Genomic DNA, 20,285 nt, shown 5'->3' with positions numbered 1-20,285 from the left:
CTCTGTGTACATACTCGCCTACACTCTGTGAAGAGTTTTCTTTACGGCCAGGAAAGAATTTTTCAAAGTTTCCTTCAAGAACAACACCAAAATCTGTAGCGCTGTGTTGGGACACTCTCAAAACTTCAGGCTTTTAGCCAAAGCAGAAAGAAACCCAACATCACTATTAAGGAAGCAAAAACAAACACAAAGAATTTTCTCAATGGTTAGAGATGAAAAGCTCCATCGGCATCAGAGATGTTACGTTTGTGGCTCGTGAGTTTCTGCAGAAAGGTTTGAAAAAGAAAAGCAGCCCTGCCGGGGATGAAGAGGGTGGTGCTGGCCTGGGACAACAGCTGTGACAGGTGCAAATTGGCTGTGACGGTGACAGCCCAGAGAGTTCCTGCTCTGGGGACACACGCACGTGCACAGTGCACACACACCCCTTGGCACCCCAGGGAGAAGGATCCGCTCCTATTGCTGGGCATCTCCTCATCTTCTCCCGGGGACATGGAGCGGCCTGGCGAGCGGGCGGGAGTGTCAGAGGGTGCCCTGCTGTCCCAGGGGATGGCTTCGGCACGGGTGGCATCTGTCAGGGCGCTGCCAGGCAGAGGTGAGGCCATGGGGGGTGCGCTGCTGCTCCCCCAGCCTGCTCCTGCTGTTCGGTGCTGCTCAACCCTGCTCCCGGGAGGAGGCAGGGCAGGGGCCACAGCTCCAGGAAAGGCGAACAGTTGTGAAGTGCTGGCAGTAAATGTCGTTTCAACAGCTTAAAAGAGTGAAATTGTGTTATAAATATTTTAGATGATTGACTTAGATTTTAATCCTGGGGCCTAAGCGGGTAACGGCTACGAAGAGAGGAGGGGGGAAGGAGGAAGTGAAGGAAGACCAAAATTAGGCCCAGATTTGCAAAGCCATACACACATGTCGGTGTAAGCACATCTGTGGTCTCAGGTTCAAGTTCAAGTTGAATACTCAGGTGTGCTTCGGTCTAATTCTTGGGTGAGCTTTTTTTTTTTTTTTTTTTTTTCAGGGCTGGGACTTGCAAAGCAGAGTGCAAAACCTTTTGCATTTTACTTGAGCTCATTTTTAAATGAAAAATCGGGTGTTCCCTTCCTGCCCCTTGCATTTCTGGCATAGAAACACTGGAGTGCAGAGAAGGATAATGAGCACTCTGCCATGTTTGCATTCTCATCTATCATGAAAATGTATTCTGTGCTAAAGAACAAATACACTTTGCACGGGGAAATATTTGTGGCTGTCAGTGCCGGGGCTTCAGAGCATCGCTAATTATTCCCCTGATTTAGAACTGATATTTTTAGAGAGTGTGGGATCAAGAGTCGCTGTCATAAAATTTAGTTTTGTGAGCTGGAAAAAGTTATTTTTATGTAGTGTAAATAAACTTATTTTTTGTGCTGTAAATAAATAGCTCGTGGTGGATAAATATTCACAGGTACATGCATGTGTGCATGAAGGAAACTGATTATGCATCTGTCAGTACACACACACAACACGTAGTGAGTATGGAGGGGAAAGTAAATATTGAAAAGAGGTCTCTGGACTGAAAGAAACTAAGATGCATTTCAAAAAGGTATTTCCTTCTCTAAGTTTAATGGAGCAAGTAGTGTGTGAAAATTAACAAGGACCCTTTCCAATTGCCTAGAAGTGAAGTAATTTTGATAATCCAAAGCACGATATCGAAAAGGAACCGTAAGCCTGATACTAGAGACGGTAGCTCTCCCTCAGCAGCTCTTTCCCCCTCCCCCTGTGCAAATTCTCTTGGATTAAAATGGCAGAGGGAGGAGGGGAGCGGCTGGGGACAGTTTGGCTGATATGAGATAACCGCTGCTTAGTCAAATTGCACTTTTAATTGCACGGGCCAATAAAAAAAAAAACCCAAACCTGAACCACCAAACTTGCTGCAGAAGTGAATTTGAATGAAAATAGAAGACACACCCCACAAGCTGCTTTCCATGATTATGTATTGTTTTCCCTCACCCTGCTGTACAGTCCAGGTCGCAAATAAAAGCGAAGAGTTTGTACACTTTTGTTGCCCATTTTTGCCAGGCCGGATCTGGAGCCCCCGGCCCGTCCTCTTCCCCCCCCCGACGCGTTCAGCGTTTGCCGGCAGGAGCCTCGTGTGACGAGGGAAGGAAAAGCGGTCTCGCTTCCCCTTTTGTTTCCGCCCCTCGCCCCGGCTCATTCCCAGTTTTGGGAGCGCTGCCGTGTGAGGCTGGGGCAGCACGCCGGCTCCCGCGTTACGCTCGGGGAAGGAAGATGCGGTCCCCGACGCCGAAAGCCTGATCTTAGGACGGCAGCCATGTGGGGAGCGTTTCTGCGCCGGGCCAGGCCGCCGCGGGCTGAAGGGGCTCCTCCGCGGCCCGAGCCCCGCAGCCACGCTGACAGTTGCTTGGGGAGCCGGGTGCCTCATCGGGTCGTGGAAATTTGGGGTGTGAGGGCGGCTTCTCCCGCCAGGCCCTAAGAGCGGGTCTTGACCTGGCAGGAGAGCCCCTCGGGGGGAAGGGGGGGAAGGCGGGAGTTACTTCGGAGGACCTCGGGACGACTGTCGCCGCAGCCTGGGGCAAGGGCTTCAGCGGGTCCCTGTGACTGTGACACACCCCGGCGGGCGGTTCTGCCTCTGGGGGAAGCCGGCAGCACCCTGCTGACGGGACCCGATCCTGCTTTGGGCTGCGGCCCGGGGTCCCCGTCCGTGTGGTGCCTGTTTCCCGGCTGGCTGCTCTCATCCCCTCAGAGCTCCGCTCCCTGGAAGGGTGAGCTCACCTCCCGCCCCCGCCGCTGTCCTATACCCTCAGCACCGCTCCCGCCCCCCCCCCCCCCCATTCCCCTCAGGGCACTCCCGGCCGCTGGGTCCCGCAACCCCTCGGAGGACTCTTTCCCCCGCGCGGAGCAGCCGCCCCTGTAGGCAGAGGCCACCCCGACTGGCTCGGGCGTAGAACGCCAGCGCCAACCGCCACCTGACCGGGCACCCCCCAACGACAGCCCCTGGGCAACGGGGCTTTGTATAGAATCCCATTCAAACCACGCCGTAACCTTCCGCCGCGGGGGGGTGGGGAAGGTGGGAAAGTAGTCCCTCGCCACCCTCCTCCCGGAGCTGAGTTCACAGCGGGGCGGAGGACCCCGCTGCGGCCCCCTCCGCAGGCCAGGCCAAGCCGGAGAGCGCCGCTCTGGCGGGGGCGTGCGAACCCGCCTCCCCCCCCCCCCGCCTCCGCTCCGGCACAGCCCTCAAAGGAGAGGTATCGCTGGGCGGAGAGATCGCGGAGCCCTCACACGTACGGCCCGGCGATACGCCTCCACCTAACCCAGCAAACGGAAGCGCCGGGCTGCCACGATGGACAGGAAACACCGTCCAATGGGCAGGCGGGCTGGCCTCCCAAAATGTAGGTTTAGCCAATGGAAACGGGTGGGAGCGGGGAGAGGCGGGGCTGATCGCAGGCAGCAGCGCAGGTTGAACGGAGTCCCAGCGCAAGGCTGGGATGAGCCTCAAACTTCGGGGCGATCGTGGTGGGGGATGTAGCAGCGCCGCCGCGCACCGGCCCGCCCCGGCTCCCGCCCGCCCTCGGCGCCTCCCCCAGCCCCCCCCCCCGCAGTTTTTAAACTCTGATCCCCCTCCAACCCCCCTTCCCTTCTTCTCCACACCCCCCTCCCCTGCCCCCCCTTTCCTCCCCTAAATGCCAGCCATGATCGAGAAGGGCCCGGAGGTCTCGGGGAAACGGCGGGGCAGGAACCACAACGCCGCCGGCGCGAATAATAACAACAACGGCGGTAGCAAAAGTTTATCCGCCGCCCCCAACGGCAACAGCAGCGGCAACTCCTGGGAGGAGGGTAGCTCGGGGTCCTCCAGCGATGAGGAGCACGGTGAGAAGCGTGCGGGGGGGGGGCGATGTGTGGTAACTGGCGGGGGGGGGGGGGGGGCCGGGCGGGCCCACGCGGGTAACGCTTCTCCCTCTGCCTCCCTCAGCTGGCGGCGGTATGAGGGTCGGGCCGCAGTACCAGGCGGTGGTCCCCGATTTCGACCCTGGTAAGTCTTTATTATTTCTTAAGGGGGGTGACTTCCTCCCCTCATCTATTGCTTTGGACCCCTCTCGATGAGCGGAGCCCCCCGGGGGGGTGCCCCCCTGATGGAGCTCCGCTTATCGAGGGGGATCCAAAAATAATCCCCCCTAATTCCAGTCCCAAACACTCAGAACAAGGAACCCCCCCCCCAACACACACGGTTGATAAAAGAAGTCTCAATGCTTTCCAGAGGGCGCTTTGCAGGCAGGGAGGAACAGGGAAGCTGGCAGGGCTAGAGCAGGCAGGAGATGGCAGTTGGGTGGTTTTTTTTTTCTTTCTCTTTTTTTTTTCTTCTTTCTTTTTTACCCCCTCCTGGACTCGTGTGTCTGTGGGCTCGGTGGTACGGGTGGAACTACAATGCATCAAGTTGTAAATATAGTTTCTTCGAAGGTATTTAGAAACGACTTGGGTCTGTATTTTAATTTTCTCTCCTCCTGAGAAGCTGCTCGCCTCCCCCCTCAAAAAAAAAAATGTTTCACATTCCAGCTATTCTGCTGCGGTTCTTTGTAAGCTAATTTAAAGTGGTATAGAAGCAAATTTTGAGCAAACAAAGGAATTGGGGCTGTGCTGAAAGGCAGGTGCTGGAAGCACGTTAGTACTGATGTATCTCCGTGTATAGAAAGACAGGCTGTTGACCTCCTTAGTTTGAAATGTAAGCAATTTTTTTTTTTTTTAATTGTTCCTTTGTAAGTGGAGGTTGGAGCTAATGAAAACCCTCCTCCTGTCTGGAGATCCTAGGGTTTGGAGTTGTCCCTTTGCCCAGCCCAAACTTAATTGAATCCTCTGTACCTCTTGCCTTAAAACAAAAAGAATGGTGTGGAAAGCAACGGTGTCTCCCTATCGAATAATCCGGAGAGTTACTATTGTGTGGATTCAGGAAAAAGGTTTCTCGTGGATCGTCCTCAGACTGTGCACTAATATGTTGGATGCCTTTTTTATTATTAAATATATATATATGTTCTTAACTGTTAAGGTCTTCGGGGGGGAGGGGCAACGAGGATTTTTTTCTGAAGTTCAATATTACTTGTATTTATTTACAGAAGAATTTTCCCCCCTTCATTTTCTTGACAAAATAAGATACAAGGTCTTGGCACATGGGAACTCCATTTCTTGGTTGACCAGGAGGGGGAAGGGAGGAGGGGGGGGAAGGAGGAGGAGAAAAAGTGGGGGGGGAGGGAGGGGAAGCTGTTAGTTAGGCAGCAGTTGACACTGTTTTTCAATCTGTAGGTCAAACGCAACGTTTCTGTAACACACAACGCGCATCACGCTGGCTATTAGCCAGGTATCACAACAATACTTGGGCTTTTCGGTCACCCCTGTCAATTACACTCTTTTGTGCAATTCCTTTCTCTAACATAATAGATTGAGGGGAAAAATACTGTGTGCCCCTTCCTCACTATTATGTGCTCAGCTATACATTGTTCGGATTTTAACTTACAGACATACAGTGACCTATACAAAGGTTACTGCTTTCTGTGCTGTGTGGAGTGGAAGGGAGGGGGAAGTGTGTGATGTGGAGAAACACATTTTTTTTTCTGAGTAATATATACCCTAACACAGCATCAGCAGGCGTTCTTGTTTGAGTACACAATGTAAGATAGCAAGCTCTTAGTAGATTTACCCGAAGTAAATGATCAGTCTTCTGATAACCAGCGTGGGCATCGAATCCCCCTTTACTGGTCTCTTTTTTTTTTTTTTTTTTTTCCCCCCTTCTTAAAAGTATACTTTTTAGTTAACAAGTTTGAGGTGAACTTTTGTCTGCTTGCGTATTGAAGAGTTGGTTTCCTGGCCTGCAGAATTATGCAGGAATAATTTTGCAATGCAATGTTGTTTTTCCCTGAATTTTGTGATCTCTCTCTTCTCTGTCCTGAAGGCTAAATAGCCATGTTGTGTTTTTGTTATGCCTTTGTTTCCCTGTTTAAGAAAGAAAACCCTAAATAAGCCTAACACACTGCTCTAAGAGCTTTAGACTGAAACTGTTAAATTGTCCCATCTCACTGGTAATTTCAAAGTTAAATCGATGGAATAGTGTTATCAGAGCTCACAGATGCTCTGTCTGTTTCTCAGTAGAAATTGCAGGGACTGGCTGACCAAAGGATCCTAAAGCTTGAAGCTTGTTTGGTGTCGAGTTGCGGAGGCTTTCACCTTCAGATTAGCTGGCTGGTAAAATGCAGAGGGCTCATGCTGCTCTGGCTGTGTCTGAGGGGAAAATGGCACAGGCTAGGCCCTTGTGTGTGTTATTATTTTTTTAATGTAATGCTCAATTATACCTCGGGTTCGGCTGAGGTATATCTGTAACTGCTGATTGTTACATCAGCATGTTTAAGTGGGTGTTCCTCTGTCCCGGTGCATAGGGGCAGAGAGAACATTTAATTTTGTTTCACTTCTCGGCCACATGTGAGCTGTAGCAAAGAGCAATAAAATTAGGAAAGCTTTTCTGAAATCCTTATCTGTGAGACTACAGGAGAAGAGAGAGGTAGAGCAAGGCAGTGGTGGGATGTGGGTCTGTTTTCTGAATTAAATAGCCAGAGAGAAGCAAAAAAGTACCAAATGGTATGGCCTGAAAGTGAAGAGTATCTCCTCAATGATTGTCTAGGTTTAGGGAGGGAGGGGACCTCAGCACCTTTTGGTTAGCATGGAGGAGGGTAGAGAGTGCTTGTGTCTCCCTTGTTTGAGCAGAGTATGAGGAAAATGGTTGAGGGCTGTGCTTCTTTGTTTTTGCTTCATCCTTAGAACCAGAAAATAACAAGTTCTCATTCTATATTAAAATGTCTTGGTGCAAGTTTTTGATACTACTTGTGGCTAAAACTTGCTGTGGCAGTGGCCAAGGAAGGGCCTGATGTGATTATTTGTAAAAATGCTTGTGGCTGGAATCCTCTGTAGAAGGTGGTCCTCACTCACAGCTCCTTTAGTCAATCTCTTTACGGTGGCAAGGCCTATTCCATGTGCTGGCAGAGCCTATAGATCCTTTGACAAAATTAATGTTGCTACCTCTTTTACCTATCTCAGTTTCCCCTTACTTTGGGAAAGTAAGTTCTCACTGCATTGATCCCACTTCTTTTATTCTCTCAAAAATGTACATCTCTTATTATTGGTATAGTATTTACACTTCTATTATTATTTGTGTAATAAGACTAGTTGTACAGTAAAGGCAAGGCTTTTGCAGAGGCAATGTATTTATTAAACAAGTCTGTTCAACTAGGCAGAAGAACAGGCGAAATTTTTTGGGCTGAAAACCCTATGCCAGAGCTCACTAGAATCAGTAAAACTTGCACTTCAGCTGTGTTTCCCTGTTTGGCCTTGATTTCACAGATGTGATGTGAAAAATTGCTATTGTCTCTCCTATTTCTTCTATTATTAGAGCTCAGACTCAAATACTTGCCACCCAAAAATCTGTGGGTTAAACAAAGGCTGGTATTGGTAGGTCAGCGTTTCTTGTGAGTTCTCGGTCTGAGACATTGAAGGTTTTGAAGAGGGAAAACTATTATGGTTCTTTTAATCCATACAAATGAAACCCACATGTCCTGTTAATGGAAAAACTTGGTGGAAGGAAACATTGCATATCCTAAAGCTAAATAAAAATCTTTCATATGGAGAAGCACAGATATTGTACTTGATCATTTTACTTGTTGCTTATTAATTTATGCTATTGGAACATTGAAAATAGGACGAAGAAAACATTAGTGAGCACTTTAACACAGCCAGTGAATTTAAGTAAAGTTTAAAGCTTCCATAATTTTGAGGAGTGTTAAATAGCTCCCTGAAGAGAATGGTCTCTCCTGAATTTTGACACGTGTTGAAGGCAGATGAGCATTTCTTTCTCCTTTGTAGCACTACAACTTTAGATTCCCTCATCTGTTATGATGGCAGTAAAAGCACATGCCTCATCTTGTACCTTTGGATGTGAGTTGTGTTGGTCATTCTGGAAAGCAGCTTCTGGGGCTATTTCCAGTGGAAACAGATGAACAAAAGTTGGTTTAACTAAATAGTGTCTTGCAGAGATCCAAAGTTGTGATGTGTGTCAGTTGGGAGACTTCAATCCCTTGTTTGCAATGCTGCTCTCCCCAGTTTTTTGTTGTACTGTAACAGTTAAAGTAAAAACGGTGGAAGGAAATACTCTGTAGTGCTTTCACCTCTAGGTGCAGAAAAGTCTACTGGAACGTGCTTACTGCCAGAACGTCACTAATCCTTGAGGAGCTCCTCCTCTGGTCCACACTGTTAGCTGTGCTCTGCATGCTCCTGCACAAACACTTGATAGTCCTTGGCCTTCTTTCATGGCCAAGGCTGTGTTATTTCCGTGTTACCAAAAATGAAGGGGGAGGAGGGGAGAAAAAGAAACCAACAACCCTTTTTAATATAGTCAGAAACTGTCACTGTAGTTGTGTCTGAGAAGGGTAAAAAAAAAAAAAAAAAAGTAGTGTCTGCTGTCTCTGATCTGAAATGTCTGATAGGGAAGTGGTGGGGTGGCTGTGTCCTAGGGGAGCAAGCTGGTGCATCCATCCATCCAACTCTGGCTGTTAAAATGTGCCCACCCTCTGTCTATTTAGGATCAAAGGTGAAAGTATAATAATGGGACGTCCCCTGGGTGGCTGATACCTCTAGAATAGCTGTATTTCTCTGGTAGTTGTAAAGGCCAGATTTCATTAGGTTGTGTCTCCAGCTTCTTCACAGGGATCTTGGCAGAAGCACCTATTGGCCTACACAATAGGGCCTGTAACCCTTTAACAAGAGGTTGTTAAAAGTCCTCTTATGACTTGCACTGGGCAAGTCCAACTCCCAACCAGCTTGTTCTATTTCTTTGTTTGCAAATAGTCCTGCTTCTAACAGTCCTAATAGTTTGCAAATTGTCTGAGTATCCAATGACTGTAGGAGAAAATGGTGTTTAGATGAATGCACTCATCAGAAAGGGGTGGGGGGGAAAAAAGTGTGCTCTTCAGGTGAGACTTTGGGATCTCCATCTAAGCAAGTGGAAAAATCAAAACCAAGCTCCTGAAACTGGAAATACTGGTATTCTGGAAAGCTATCTCGTCTCAAATGACTTTGCCATAAACGCTACAGGCAGGAACTCCCTTAGTGCAACAGTCTCTTTGGAAAAGGAGGGAGAGTTATGAGGATGTTTGATCTAATCAGAAATACCGAACCATAATGTATTAATGCCCAGTGTGTTTGGGCTGACAGAGGCTGCCTAGTATCTTGATAAACCAGGCATGCCTTGGTTCTTTCACCATAGTCTGAGATGCATCGTCCCCAACAAGAGTGTGTTTTCCTAGTGGTGGAAAATTTAGGTACTCCAGCTTTTCTGTTAAGCTTTCTGGTGGGAGAAGAGGAGCTTTTCACCCTAGTTGTAGTCCACTCAGCCTTTTATTCCCTCATGGGCTATATTTGTCTTGCCATCCTTCTTCTAGAAATCACAGCCTCTCTGGACATGTGGTACTGCAGAGCAGATGAGAAGTTCCTCAACAGGCGCTCCACTGAAAGTTGTTGCTGAAACCTTGTTTTTTCAGCTGTCTCAACCCCATAGGCATTTAGGTACAAGCGAAAGGGGTTCTCAGGGTCAGGGTGGTCCCCAGCAGCCCTGGGGAAGGGGGAGATAACTCCTGCTGCCTCCTTACTGTGCTGGCAACTCTGCTGGTGCATGGGTGAGTCTGTCTCCTCTTGTTCTGCCACTGGTACGTACTGCTGTCCGGTCACCATGGCAGGAGAGAGTCCTTTCCTGCGACTCCTACGTTAGGCGAATGAAGCTGACTTGTAGATGCTGATGCTTTGGCTTATCCTCCGTTTTTTAAATCTACCCTGGAAACAAAGAAGAGTAGTGCTCAAGTTGCAGACATTATTATCCATATCTCCAGCACCTCAGCAGGAGCACAGCTGTTGATTTGGTGCTGTACCTTTCTTACCTTTGGGCTGCTCACCTGAGGGAGACCATTTTTAAGCCTGTGTGGCTCAGTAGTTAGCTTTCATCCGGTCTCTTCACTTGTCCTGTGAAGGGGTGCAGAGGCTGCTGGTGATGAGCAGAGCTTCTGCTCCACGTTATTCCGAGGAATGGCTTCAGAGCTTTCTCGTTAGTCAAATAGTGCAGAGAACATTCTTCTCAAACCTGAATGCTGTAGTAAACAAACAAGTCTTGGTGCAGCCAAAGCCTGTGGCTTCCTTCCCTGCCTGGCACATGCAGTGTTTGTATGTGGAGGTAATAGCTGTCTCATGTACTGACAAATGTATTAATGGCTGGACTGGAATTAATACTAGGTAGAGTGAATGCTTTGTTCTTCATAGCTGGTTCCTGCTGCTTAATGAGTTGCTCTTAAAACTCTTGTTTTCAGCCCTAGTTAGGTCTGTGACTTGGCCAAGCGAAGGCTTAGAGCTCCATGTGATTAGTCATTATAATTAGCTCGGAAATCTTTGCCTCTGATCAAGGTGCACTGTATAATGCGGCTTATAGTGGGCCCCAGTCCTGTCACATACCTTCAAAGTAGTATAAGTGACAATGCTTTGTTGGACATCCATATGTATTTTTTTAACTGTATTGTAACTTTGCTATACAATTTTTTAATATGTGTCAGGCAGGTAAATCTGAAGTAACTGGCTCCTCAGAAACTTGTGGTTAGTGCTAGTCCCCATTTTCCTCAAATGTAGCAATTTCTGGTTGTGGCCAAGGCTTGCCTTACCCATTCCAAGTGTAAGGTAAGATTGAGACATGGTGACTAGTGGCTGATTGAGTCTACAGACCAAATAAAAAAAGAAAACTTTGGGGTAGTTAGTGTGCTCCTCTCCTAGGAAGTCTATATCTCTTTCTGCACTTGGTGACCTTGTCTTTTGAGGCTTTGACTTGACGGTATAACAAAATGAGCAATCCCATGTTCTTGAGTGTTTAAACTTGAAAGAACAGTTTGAAATTCAGTTCTTGAAAATACAAAGTTGATTTGTAAACTAAACTTGGTCTTAAATGTTTTTGTAAGGAATGTTAGATGTCTCTTTCTTTAAACTTTACAAGCTTTTAATTTATAGTTCCATATGAAAGTTTTGACTTCTTTGTGCTTTTCGAAAGTGCAAGAGGATGTGCTCAGCCTTAGTGAAGGCAGTGAAAGTTTCTCCAGCATATTCTAGAATTGGGGTGCTTTTTGTGCTCCTCTCGCTGTCTGTTTTGAAATGCAACAGATGTGATGTGACTGCCTCTAAGTATTCTAGGTCAAACTCAATAAATTTGCTTCACTTCTTGTGTAAGGTTTTGAGACTAAACAAGTCAGTTTAACCTACCTTTCCAAGTGTTTTCAAAAATTCAGCTCTGTATGTAGCAGCTTGCTCTTTGAACTTCATAAAGGAAGTATTGGTAAATGTTGCCTCTCTGGGGGGAGGAGGAGGCTGCAGCAGTGTGATAAAATTGCAAAAATCCCCTCTCAGGAGGAAATTCTAGTCTGTTTCCCCCTTCAGCCCTGTCCTTCTATCCTGTGAGTACCTCTAGGGGACATCAGCAGGGTCTCGTATGTATTCTCTGTGTGTGTGTAACTAGGTATATCTCTGGAAAAATATTCCCCTGCCCCATTAGGGGTAGGAGGATAAGGTGGTGAGATTTTGTCCATAAAGTTATTTCATCTTCCTTGCCATGTCCCTTATCTTTGTGTTCTACACCTGGATGGATTTCACAAATAATAATCTGAGAGAGCCAACAGCTTGTTTTTGTAATGTAGTTGTCTAATTAGAGGAGTCTAACCACGTTGCTGTCTATTGCAGCTTTTCAGTTCTGTTGTCTGTAGGTATCTGCGATAACCTGTCATGATAGCATGTGCATGTACTTTTAGATGACTAAATGTTTTATCAGGTTGGGGTTGAGTTCATATAGAGACTTTGATTTGAAAGTTGGGTATTAAAAATAATTATTAGTGTACATGACCTTGAATTGGTGTCCTTCTAGACTTTGTAACTGTAGTATGAAAGTACCGTGTAACAAATGTATAATCATAGTTGTGGCTTCTGGGTTCGGAAGTCCCTAAGGAATACGTGTAAACAAGGCTTGCACGCAGGGGCATGATGCCTGCCCTCACCTCTTAACTGGTCCCTGGAGAGGGCACAGAGAAATTCTCATTCCATATGGGGACCGGGAATGGATAAAGGCTAAGAAAAACTTATCCTGAGTAGGAAATGGCCTCTCCTCTTGAAGAACTGAAGCGTCAGACTGGGAAAGTCTGGTTTACATAACAGCATTGCTTTTGAAACAGCTCTTTACTTGCAGCTTGCATTGAAATGTGGAGTTTTTTCTCATCCCATCTTCTTTGGGGGTCTAAACTCATCCCTCTGTTCTCATCAATAACATGAGTTTGAGTCTCAGCCAGGTGTGAATGGGGATAGGAGGGGTATTTTTCACCTCCTCCCCACCCTGTGTTGAGCACTAGCTGCCCCATGTAGCAGGCGCTGTTGGCTGAAGTTGTATATAGTTCTGCCTTTAGGGTCCTAACAGCTGTGTGAGAAGCTAAAAGTGCTGCATCTGTAATCCAACCTTTTTTTGAGCTGAACAGTGCAAATGATCTATAGATACCAGTGTGCATGCCTATTCCCCTGGCTGACATATCTCCATCCCTAGGAGGGGGCTGCTCTGGATGCTTTTGGGGGTGGGGTGGTGGTAAAGGGCTGTAAAGGCAGGCATGCGTACCAGGTGTAGTGTTCCTGCTTTCTTGGTATTGTTTTCTGTCTGGGAATCTTAAAGATGTCCCTCCTGGGACCCTGGTGCTGATTTGTGCAGCTGCCACCGCACTGTTCATGACAGTAGCCATGGGAACACAAGTAGGATGATACAAGTTTAAAACTCCAACTTGTTGCTAGGCAGACCCAGCTCAATGTGTGGATTAACTAGTCTTTACAACACACCCCACCACCACCCCCTGTTCTGCCATTCTGCCTCTTTCATGGGAGAAGGCAGCTCACCCCAAATTCTGGGTCTTTGTCTTTAGGCTGACAGTATGAAACCAGCCCCAAAAGGCTCCCCAGACACCAGCCAACCTTGGGGGAAACCCCTTTTCTACATCTGAATAATGAGTACGTGGTGGCTGGGTGAGTGGGTGTTTCAGCAGGTAGATTTTGACGCAACCTTTTCTTAAAAACAAAGTGCTGCGAAGTAAAGCGATGTGCCATCCAATGCAAAACTGTTGCACTGCTTATATACTCTAAAAGTTGTAGCCTGCGTTAAAATAGATACTGCTAAAAGTGACATACACTCTAAACAAAGGTCATGGGCTTAAAATATCACAAGATCGCTTCTAAACTCTGGCTGTAAAAACTTAAAATTATGACTAAGGCAAGGTAAACACCTTCAAAACTTACACTGCTTTTGCACAGTGTTAGTGCAGATGCTGATATGTGCTGGATGAGCTGGCTTAGACCTTTTAACTTGGGCAATCTCTCGTTGGTAAGTTGCTTTGTCCCAAGCTTGTGTTTTGGCCCTTCTTGTTCAAGAAATAAGGGCGGCCTGATCCCTTGTTATTTTTGTCATTGATGCCTGACAAAGGATGTATGGCAGATCATAGGGGCCTGAAGGGAACTGGGGATCCAAACTTTAAGGGAGTGATGGGCCCCATGTGCTTCTTGAGGGCTGAGCTGCAGCATGCCTTTGTCTCTGCAGCTGTTGGCTTCCTGTGTCACAGCAGTAATTGGTTATGCTCTGGCCACTGGTTTTAATGGATCTTTTTTATTTTATAAACATTTGCTGTGCGGTAACTGTCATTCCTGTTGGAATATGGCCATTTATAGAGATGCTCCCAATTACCACCTGCTCTTTTTCTTTCTTAGCAAAGTACACTCTTACCTAATTTAACCTCCTACAACAATGCTTTGAAGTTGTTTTTTCTTTGCACCATGGCTCACTGCTACCCCTTTCACCTCTGACCACCGTAACAAACTGCAGTTGTCCTTGCTTGTCCTTCCAGAAATTACCTGCTTCTGGGGGGAAAAGCTGCTTGCTTGGTTTGCCCCAAATGTTTTTATAGTCAACTCTTATAAGAAAAGATTTCTTTCCTTTAATATGCCTCAGCCCTTTTTTCGTTTCCTAAGTTGCTATTTGTGGTTCTCCCACTTCCATTATAATTTGTGTACAGCTTCTAGATCCTATCTGTCCACCCTCTTGCTAACCCAGCCCTGCTCAGATTTCGGTGCCCTTCTCTATGCTCCTGAGCCCTCTTTCCCCGTGCTTTGTCTCTCCAGGAGGGACACCTTCTCTGTGCCTGAGCTACATTGTAGTTGTTCTCCCAAGTTCCCTCTGAGGCTGAAAGAAAGTGGTTGTGATTTTTACTTTGTTATAATTTTGCTCTAAAAGAGGGGAAAATGTAGCAGAACTTTTTTCCTTAACCTATTTTACAACATCTCTCTGGTTATGGCGTCTGCCTGCATTTCAAACATTTAAATAGCAGTGATGTTTTTGCCTTTTCAGGCTCTTAAGGCTTTTTTGCATTGCTGAAGAATTTCTGCCTAGGCTTCTCCTGTGGAAGCCTCAAGGCGCTGTTTGGTCTTGCTGGAGCAAATGCTTCCCCCCACTTCAGCCTGGCAGAGCATCTGTCTCTTTGGCCAGTAGTGTTACTCTTATGAACTGTTGCTGCTGTGAGCAAACAGGTGTGTGACAAAGGTGAGAAAGCTGATCTCTGCTGCAGCCAGGGCTGCCCTGGGGATGGCCCCTGCCTGCTGGGCGCTGGGGCTGAGTTGCCATGAGTAGCTCTGAAGTCTGTCTGGTGAGTTTGGAGAGGAGGGAGGGGAGGTCAGGCCATCTCTCCCGTTTTTTGAATAAATCAAACCTTGGACTTGCTGGCTGATTCAGATCTGCAAGCAGCGAGTTGTGATGCAGTGAGGACAGGCAAGCGCTCTGAAGAGCTTTTCCTCTTCTCTTTTTGCTGCAGACTCAGCCTCATCGTTGAGTGCACTGAGTTGGCTGGTGCTGAGGGGAGCTGGGAGGGTACAGCTGGATCTCATCTGAAGTTCTCATCGCCTCTCTTCTCCTCTTAGGTTTTATACAACTATTGAATAACTTGGGGGAGAGGCTTGCTGGTGGGAACGTGGTGGCAGAGAGAAGATTTTTCAGAGCTGTCCTCTGGCTTTCAGCCCAAGATCTGAGTTGCTTGGCAAATTGTTTCCTCCTGTGTGTACTGGCTCTGAGAAGTGGGTCTGCTCTCTGGGAAACTGCTGCATTGTGCTCTAGCTCCTTGTATATTTTGGGTGGGTTTTCAGTCTCTTGGTTCTTAAGATGGTTACCCCCTCAGATTTGATTGGGAGTGTGAGTGCACAGCATCAGTTTATTTTCTCAGGCAACTTCAGATGAAACAGCAAGCTCTCCTTGTGCAGGTCAGATGCTGTCCTTGTAGTACAAACAGGGAAAGCACAAATCCAGCCATCCTGCCAACAATCTGAAAATTGGCAAGGGTATCTAGGCATATATTTGTAGATTTGTGTGAAAAATGACTACTTCTGCTGGGGCAGAAGCAAAGGTGGTTGGAGTTGAGACGTGTTGCAGTTTGCTGTGGTGCAGCTAGTGACTGAGGAACATCCACGTGCTGGTCCAGGAGCAGAGGTGGGCAGCGCTCATTTTGCCTGACAATACGAGACTAGCTTCTACTGGTTCAAAAGGATGGATGTATATTGGGAGGACCTTTATAAATGTTTAAGCTGTTTAAAGCATGTGTGCAAGTAGATATATTAGGCAAATTGATGTCCTTTATTGTACCCATTTGGTGAAGATATTTTGGAAGATGGAGGATGAATGAAGACAGAACTTCTTAAATGCCTAATAAGAATATTTTTAGAGGTCATAAAAATAAATAAATTAGGTGTCAGGGGAATTAAGCTTGGAAGCTGTCCTTATTGCTGTGAAACTTGCTGGGAAAGGAACTGTTTTCATGTCCTCTTACCTGAGCCCTTGCAAAGAGGCTCTGGGAGCAGATGCTGATCTCCTCTTGAAACCAACCGTCTCCAGCTCAGTTCAGTGGAATGCTGCCCTGTCTGGTTATCACTCGCTCAGCAGTGGCTGCTGCGTTGCCCAGAGCAATACCTCCTGAGCAGCAGTGTGTCCTTTTGTTTCAGCTCAAGAGAAGGAAACTACTGGGTGCAGTAGCTTTGCTGGCAAAATTATTTCAGTGTCTGCTGGGGGAGGTGGTGGGAGGAGATGCAATGGGGTCTCTGAAAGAGATGGGTAGGAGAAACCTTTCCAGTGACTATATAGTGCGTATATAAAAAAGGCAGCAGATTTAATTCATGCTGCCAGAGCTGGGACAAAACTTGGAGCAGGTGCACACCCAGAGCTTGCTTAAGTTGGATAGATGCCTGCTGAAATGTTTATCAAACATGAGAATAAAAGGAAAAGGGTTGTATTTAACCTTTTTTTTTGATGATGCATTTTAAAAATAACTTACACTTCTAAAGTGAGCAGCAGTTACAACCAGAGTTTGAAAAATTGACTTGGTGCTTGCAAGCCACAGTGGGAAACACCTGTGCTGCAATACGCCCTGCAGCAGGAAGGGATAAAATGGTTGGGTGCTGCTCGCTTACTGTGGTGTTTGTTAGCTGTTGCAGCGGGGTTCTCCTTGTGTGCTTGGGTTGCCTTCACACTCTTAGTGCTACTTGGTTCTTGCTCTTTCATCAGTAGATGTAATTTGGCTTGATATCTGTGTTTCACTGCTGTTCAAGTGTTTCTGAGCCTATGGAGTAGGAAAAAATGAATCTAGTTAGTCTTAGCTTGGTTTTACCCCCGTAAAACTATGGCACGCAACTGAGGCACTGAAGCTGTCTTCAGACTAAGGAAGACACTACTGCACTAATGTGCTAATTTTATACTCTCACTTGGCAGGTTGCCTTTGTAATCAAAGGGCTGGAAATTTTTCAGTTTGAACAAAATGTTCTAAGTAGCTGTTCTCTAGGTGGAAATGGATTTGATACGGGATACTGCCTTCAAAAGAAATCCATCTTTCCATATCTTTCTGGGCGTAATCATTCTAAGTAAAATTCTCTTCCCTGACTAAGTGAAGTTATAATCGAGACCTGGGTAAGGCTTACCTTTGAAGCTTCCTTAGCAGAGGTGTATCTCATCAGTCTCTATGCATCTGATAGGAATGGAGAAGGGAGGATGTTTTCAGAAAGTATCTGGAAGTTTTAGGCATGATGGTTGTAATGAATTTTGACAGAACTACTATGTGTCGCTTTCTCCCTGTTTGGTTAATAACTATTGTACAGGTTTGGTAGAGAGCATGGTCAAAATGCAAAAGCTTGTTTTAAGCAAGTTTGGAAGAGAATGTCCTGGTGAGTTGTACCGTACCTGGCACATGGGGATTATGCAGCATGATGTAAGTATCTGCTTCTCAATACTGTAAAAGTAATTAGAAACATCTTTTGATCCCCTTGGGTTTTTCTCCTTTGTTTTACGGAATCAGTGACCACTGACTGGAGGACATACATATCCAGACTTCTTGTTTTCCAACAAAAATGTCCACAGGAACAGAACAATCACAGAGCAATCATATATTTTTTTTTTTTTTAAAGTGGTTTGAAATGAAATGTTAACTCAAAGGCCATGTTATGTTACTGGAAAGCTTAAAACAAATGGCAGAATTGCTTCCAGGCTGTATGAAACTTGTGTCTTTCTGTTGCCTTTTATTTTTTCTTTTTTTTTTTTTTCAAGTAGCTTCCAGTGCTCTTGAATCTATGTAGAATTTTAAATACACTATTTTTTTAATAAGCCTAAAATTTCAACTTCTGTAATACTATAACGAGAGCTGGCTGCTAAACTTTGTTGCTTTGAGTTTAAGATGAAACAAAACTCTGTGTGCCATATGTTAAAAGGACAAGCCAACTTGACAACAAGAATGTATTTTATCTTCTGCATTTTGGCAAGACTCTGTAGTCTTGGAGGGCAACTGTAAGGAGAGAGAAATCAGTGAAGATGTAAGAATGATGAGAGGAGGACTTGTTTGGTCAGCAGAGCTGGAAGCTAAGTGTCTTAGATGGGTGGGGGAATAGGAAAAGAACCAACCAAGAAGGGCTGAAAAGTGGCAGCAGGGAAAATCTTAATTAGAAAACCAAAACACCTCATGCTGTTAGTGTCCTCTTCCAAAGGTGTTTGGCTATTCTTTCTGTTTGATCATTTGATAGATTAAACATACAGTTATCAGTTCAGGTGAGTGCAAATCCACTTTTCCTACACTTTGGAGAATATGCTCTTGCATTCATGAGACCAGGAGGCAACCAGGCTGGTGGAGGGATGGTGGAAGGGACGCTACATTCATGGCAGTATCTTACAACAGCCTTTGGCTAGTATCTGGAGGCCTGACACATCCACATTGAGCTGAGCTACAGCAGCTGTTCTTGTCTGTGTTAGGGGCTTTACATACATGGCTGGGTATTGCTCTGGCAACCTGGCCAAATACGCAGCTTGCCTGGCATTGGGAGAGTCAGAGCAGGCTTGCCCTTGCTTTCTCTCCTCCCAGGGAAGGAGAGCTGTGGCTTTCTCTGCTCACATACCCTCTGCCAGCCCCCCCAGTTTCTCAGGCCATTCTGCTGAAACTTTTCTTTGCTGTGACGTTTGCTGTACCTTACCCAAAAGCAGCTTGCTCAGAAATTGAGGACTTGCACAACTTGCATCCCGCTATGTTTGGCACCTGCTCTTATTGCTTTGCCAATGGTCACAGGAAATCCTAAGTGGCAAAGTGTGATGTCCCCACAGCATACTGTTTACTTGGCCCTGCTGTGCTGGGCTTGGTGAAGCTTGGTCACCATGGAGTTAATGACTTGCTTGCCATAACCTGCCATAAAGGTGTGCGGGGGATTGCAAGTGAGTGTTTCAGCTATCCTGTTGGTATATTTTACTCTCCTGTTGGCTGTCTTGCCTGTCCTTTGAAGCCAGGCAGCATCCCTTTGTACTGCCGTCAGGGCATGGGGACCTCACGTGTGATTACCTTCTGCTGGACTGTAGCAGGCTGCTGGAAGTGTGAGCGAGCCAAATGAACTGCTGGCTCTGGGGAGTGTGCCTGAGCCAGATGCAGGAAGAGCCAAACACTGTAAGTCACCATGCAGGCTGGCTCTTGGCACAATATTCAGCTGAGTAAAGTTGCAAGACACGTGCTTTGCAGGGTCTAGAGTCTGAATTCACCTCTGAGTGGATCTTCTCAAGTCTTGTTAGTTGTTTTCAGGCTTGAGTTTTACAGTATAGGTCTTGTTCCTCTATCTCTCTGTTTTACTCCATATAAATTCTTGGCTAAATATTTGTTTGGGTTAAGGGGCCCTTATGGCTTTCTCTTTCTACCTCTAACCTTTCTTTCCAGACTCCTTGTTTCATCGCTGAGCTGCACAAAGCACCATATCTCTCTGTGGTGGAAATACTGTAACTACCTGCATTCATAGACCTCTCTGAGGCTGGGACGGGCCTTGCCTAAGTCAGATCTCCCAGGTCATGCCAATTCCTGTTTCTTGTGCCATGCAACAGCTCAACCTCTCCCCTCTGAAAAACAAGCAGTCACTCATGTGCTGTTCCCGCACTGTTCCGTGTGTTCAGAGCAGGACTCTCCTGTACCGTTGGCGTGTCCTTGCTGCAGCAGGTGGTTACTCTGGCACTGAATTTGGCCAGGCATGCCCAGGACCCTGTTCACTAAGAGCAGGCACTTTGTGGTGGTGCTGTTGTTAGGCGTGAGATTCCAGTTGTGCTTGGATCACAATACTGTTGTTTCACAGATGTGTCCATGTCACACAACTGTAGGGTGACAAAGATCTTCCTGTCAAAGCAGATGTTTAAGTGGCTGTTTAACTTGCATTGTGGCAAACTATCTCCATGCAGCTGTAATTTAGTGGAGTAGGAGTGTGGGCTAACATTGGGGCTGGTGGGAATACTGCCTCCAAATAGGCATAAATAAATAGTGTTTGGTTGCGGCCAAGCACAGCTAGAGCATTAGTGAAGTGAGTGAGGGAATGAAGTAATGATCGTGGACAGACCCTGGAATGAATTGGATGAGGGAAACTCAGCACACCAAAAATGGCCCTTCTGTGTAGATGTCTGACTAATTGGCAGCGATGGGGGAAAGAGCACGTAGGATGCTGGGATTTTACACTAGCCCCTGAAAGGCTCTCTGGGACATATCTGATTGCTGGAGGTGTCTTCTGAAGCTGGCTGATAGGTTCCTTCCAGGGTTTAGTTGTGTAGTAACGAGAAGGTGGCATTGACAAGGGAAGAAAAATAACTTGTTCCCCTCCTTCAGTCATTTGGACTGTAAGAGTACAAGCTC

The 20,285-nt window shown here is 46.5% G+C and overlaps 1 protein-coding gene across 2 annotated transcripts in view; it reads left to right on the top strand.

The window, feature by feature from the left end:
- Nucleotides 1–3,448: 3,448 nt before the first annotated feature.
- Nucleotides 3,449–20,285, top strand: part of RCOR1 (REST corepressor 1) — an 86,946-nt gene continuing 70,109 nt past the window's right edge. For both annotated transcript variants that reach the window (XM_075753515.1, XM_075753514.1), the window contains exons 1-2: nucleotides 3,449–3,852; nucleotides 3,956–4,015. In XM_075753515.1, the coding sequence (XP_075609630.1) occupies nucleotides 3,666–3,852; nucleotides 3,956–4,015 (247 nt within the window). In that variant the 5' untranslated portion in view covers nucleotides 3,449–3,665. The remainder of the gene's footprint in view (nucleotides 3,853–3,955; nucleotides 4,016–20,285) is intronic.

Source organism: Balearica regulorum, chromosome 5, assembly GCF_011004875.1.
Source record: "Balearica regulorum gibbericeps isolate bBalReg1 chromosome 5, bBalReg1.pri, whole genome shotgun sequence".
Classification (NCBI taxonomy): Eukaryota; Metazoa; Chordata; class Aves; order Gruiformes; family Gruidae; genus Balearica; species Balearica regulorum.
Note: the sequence above shows the minus strand (reverse complement) of the source record. Positions and strands in the feature narration are given on the sequence as shown.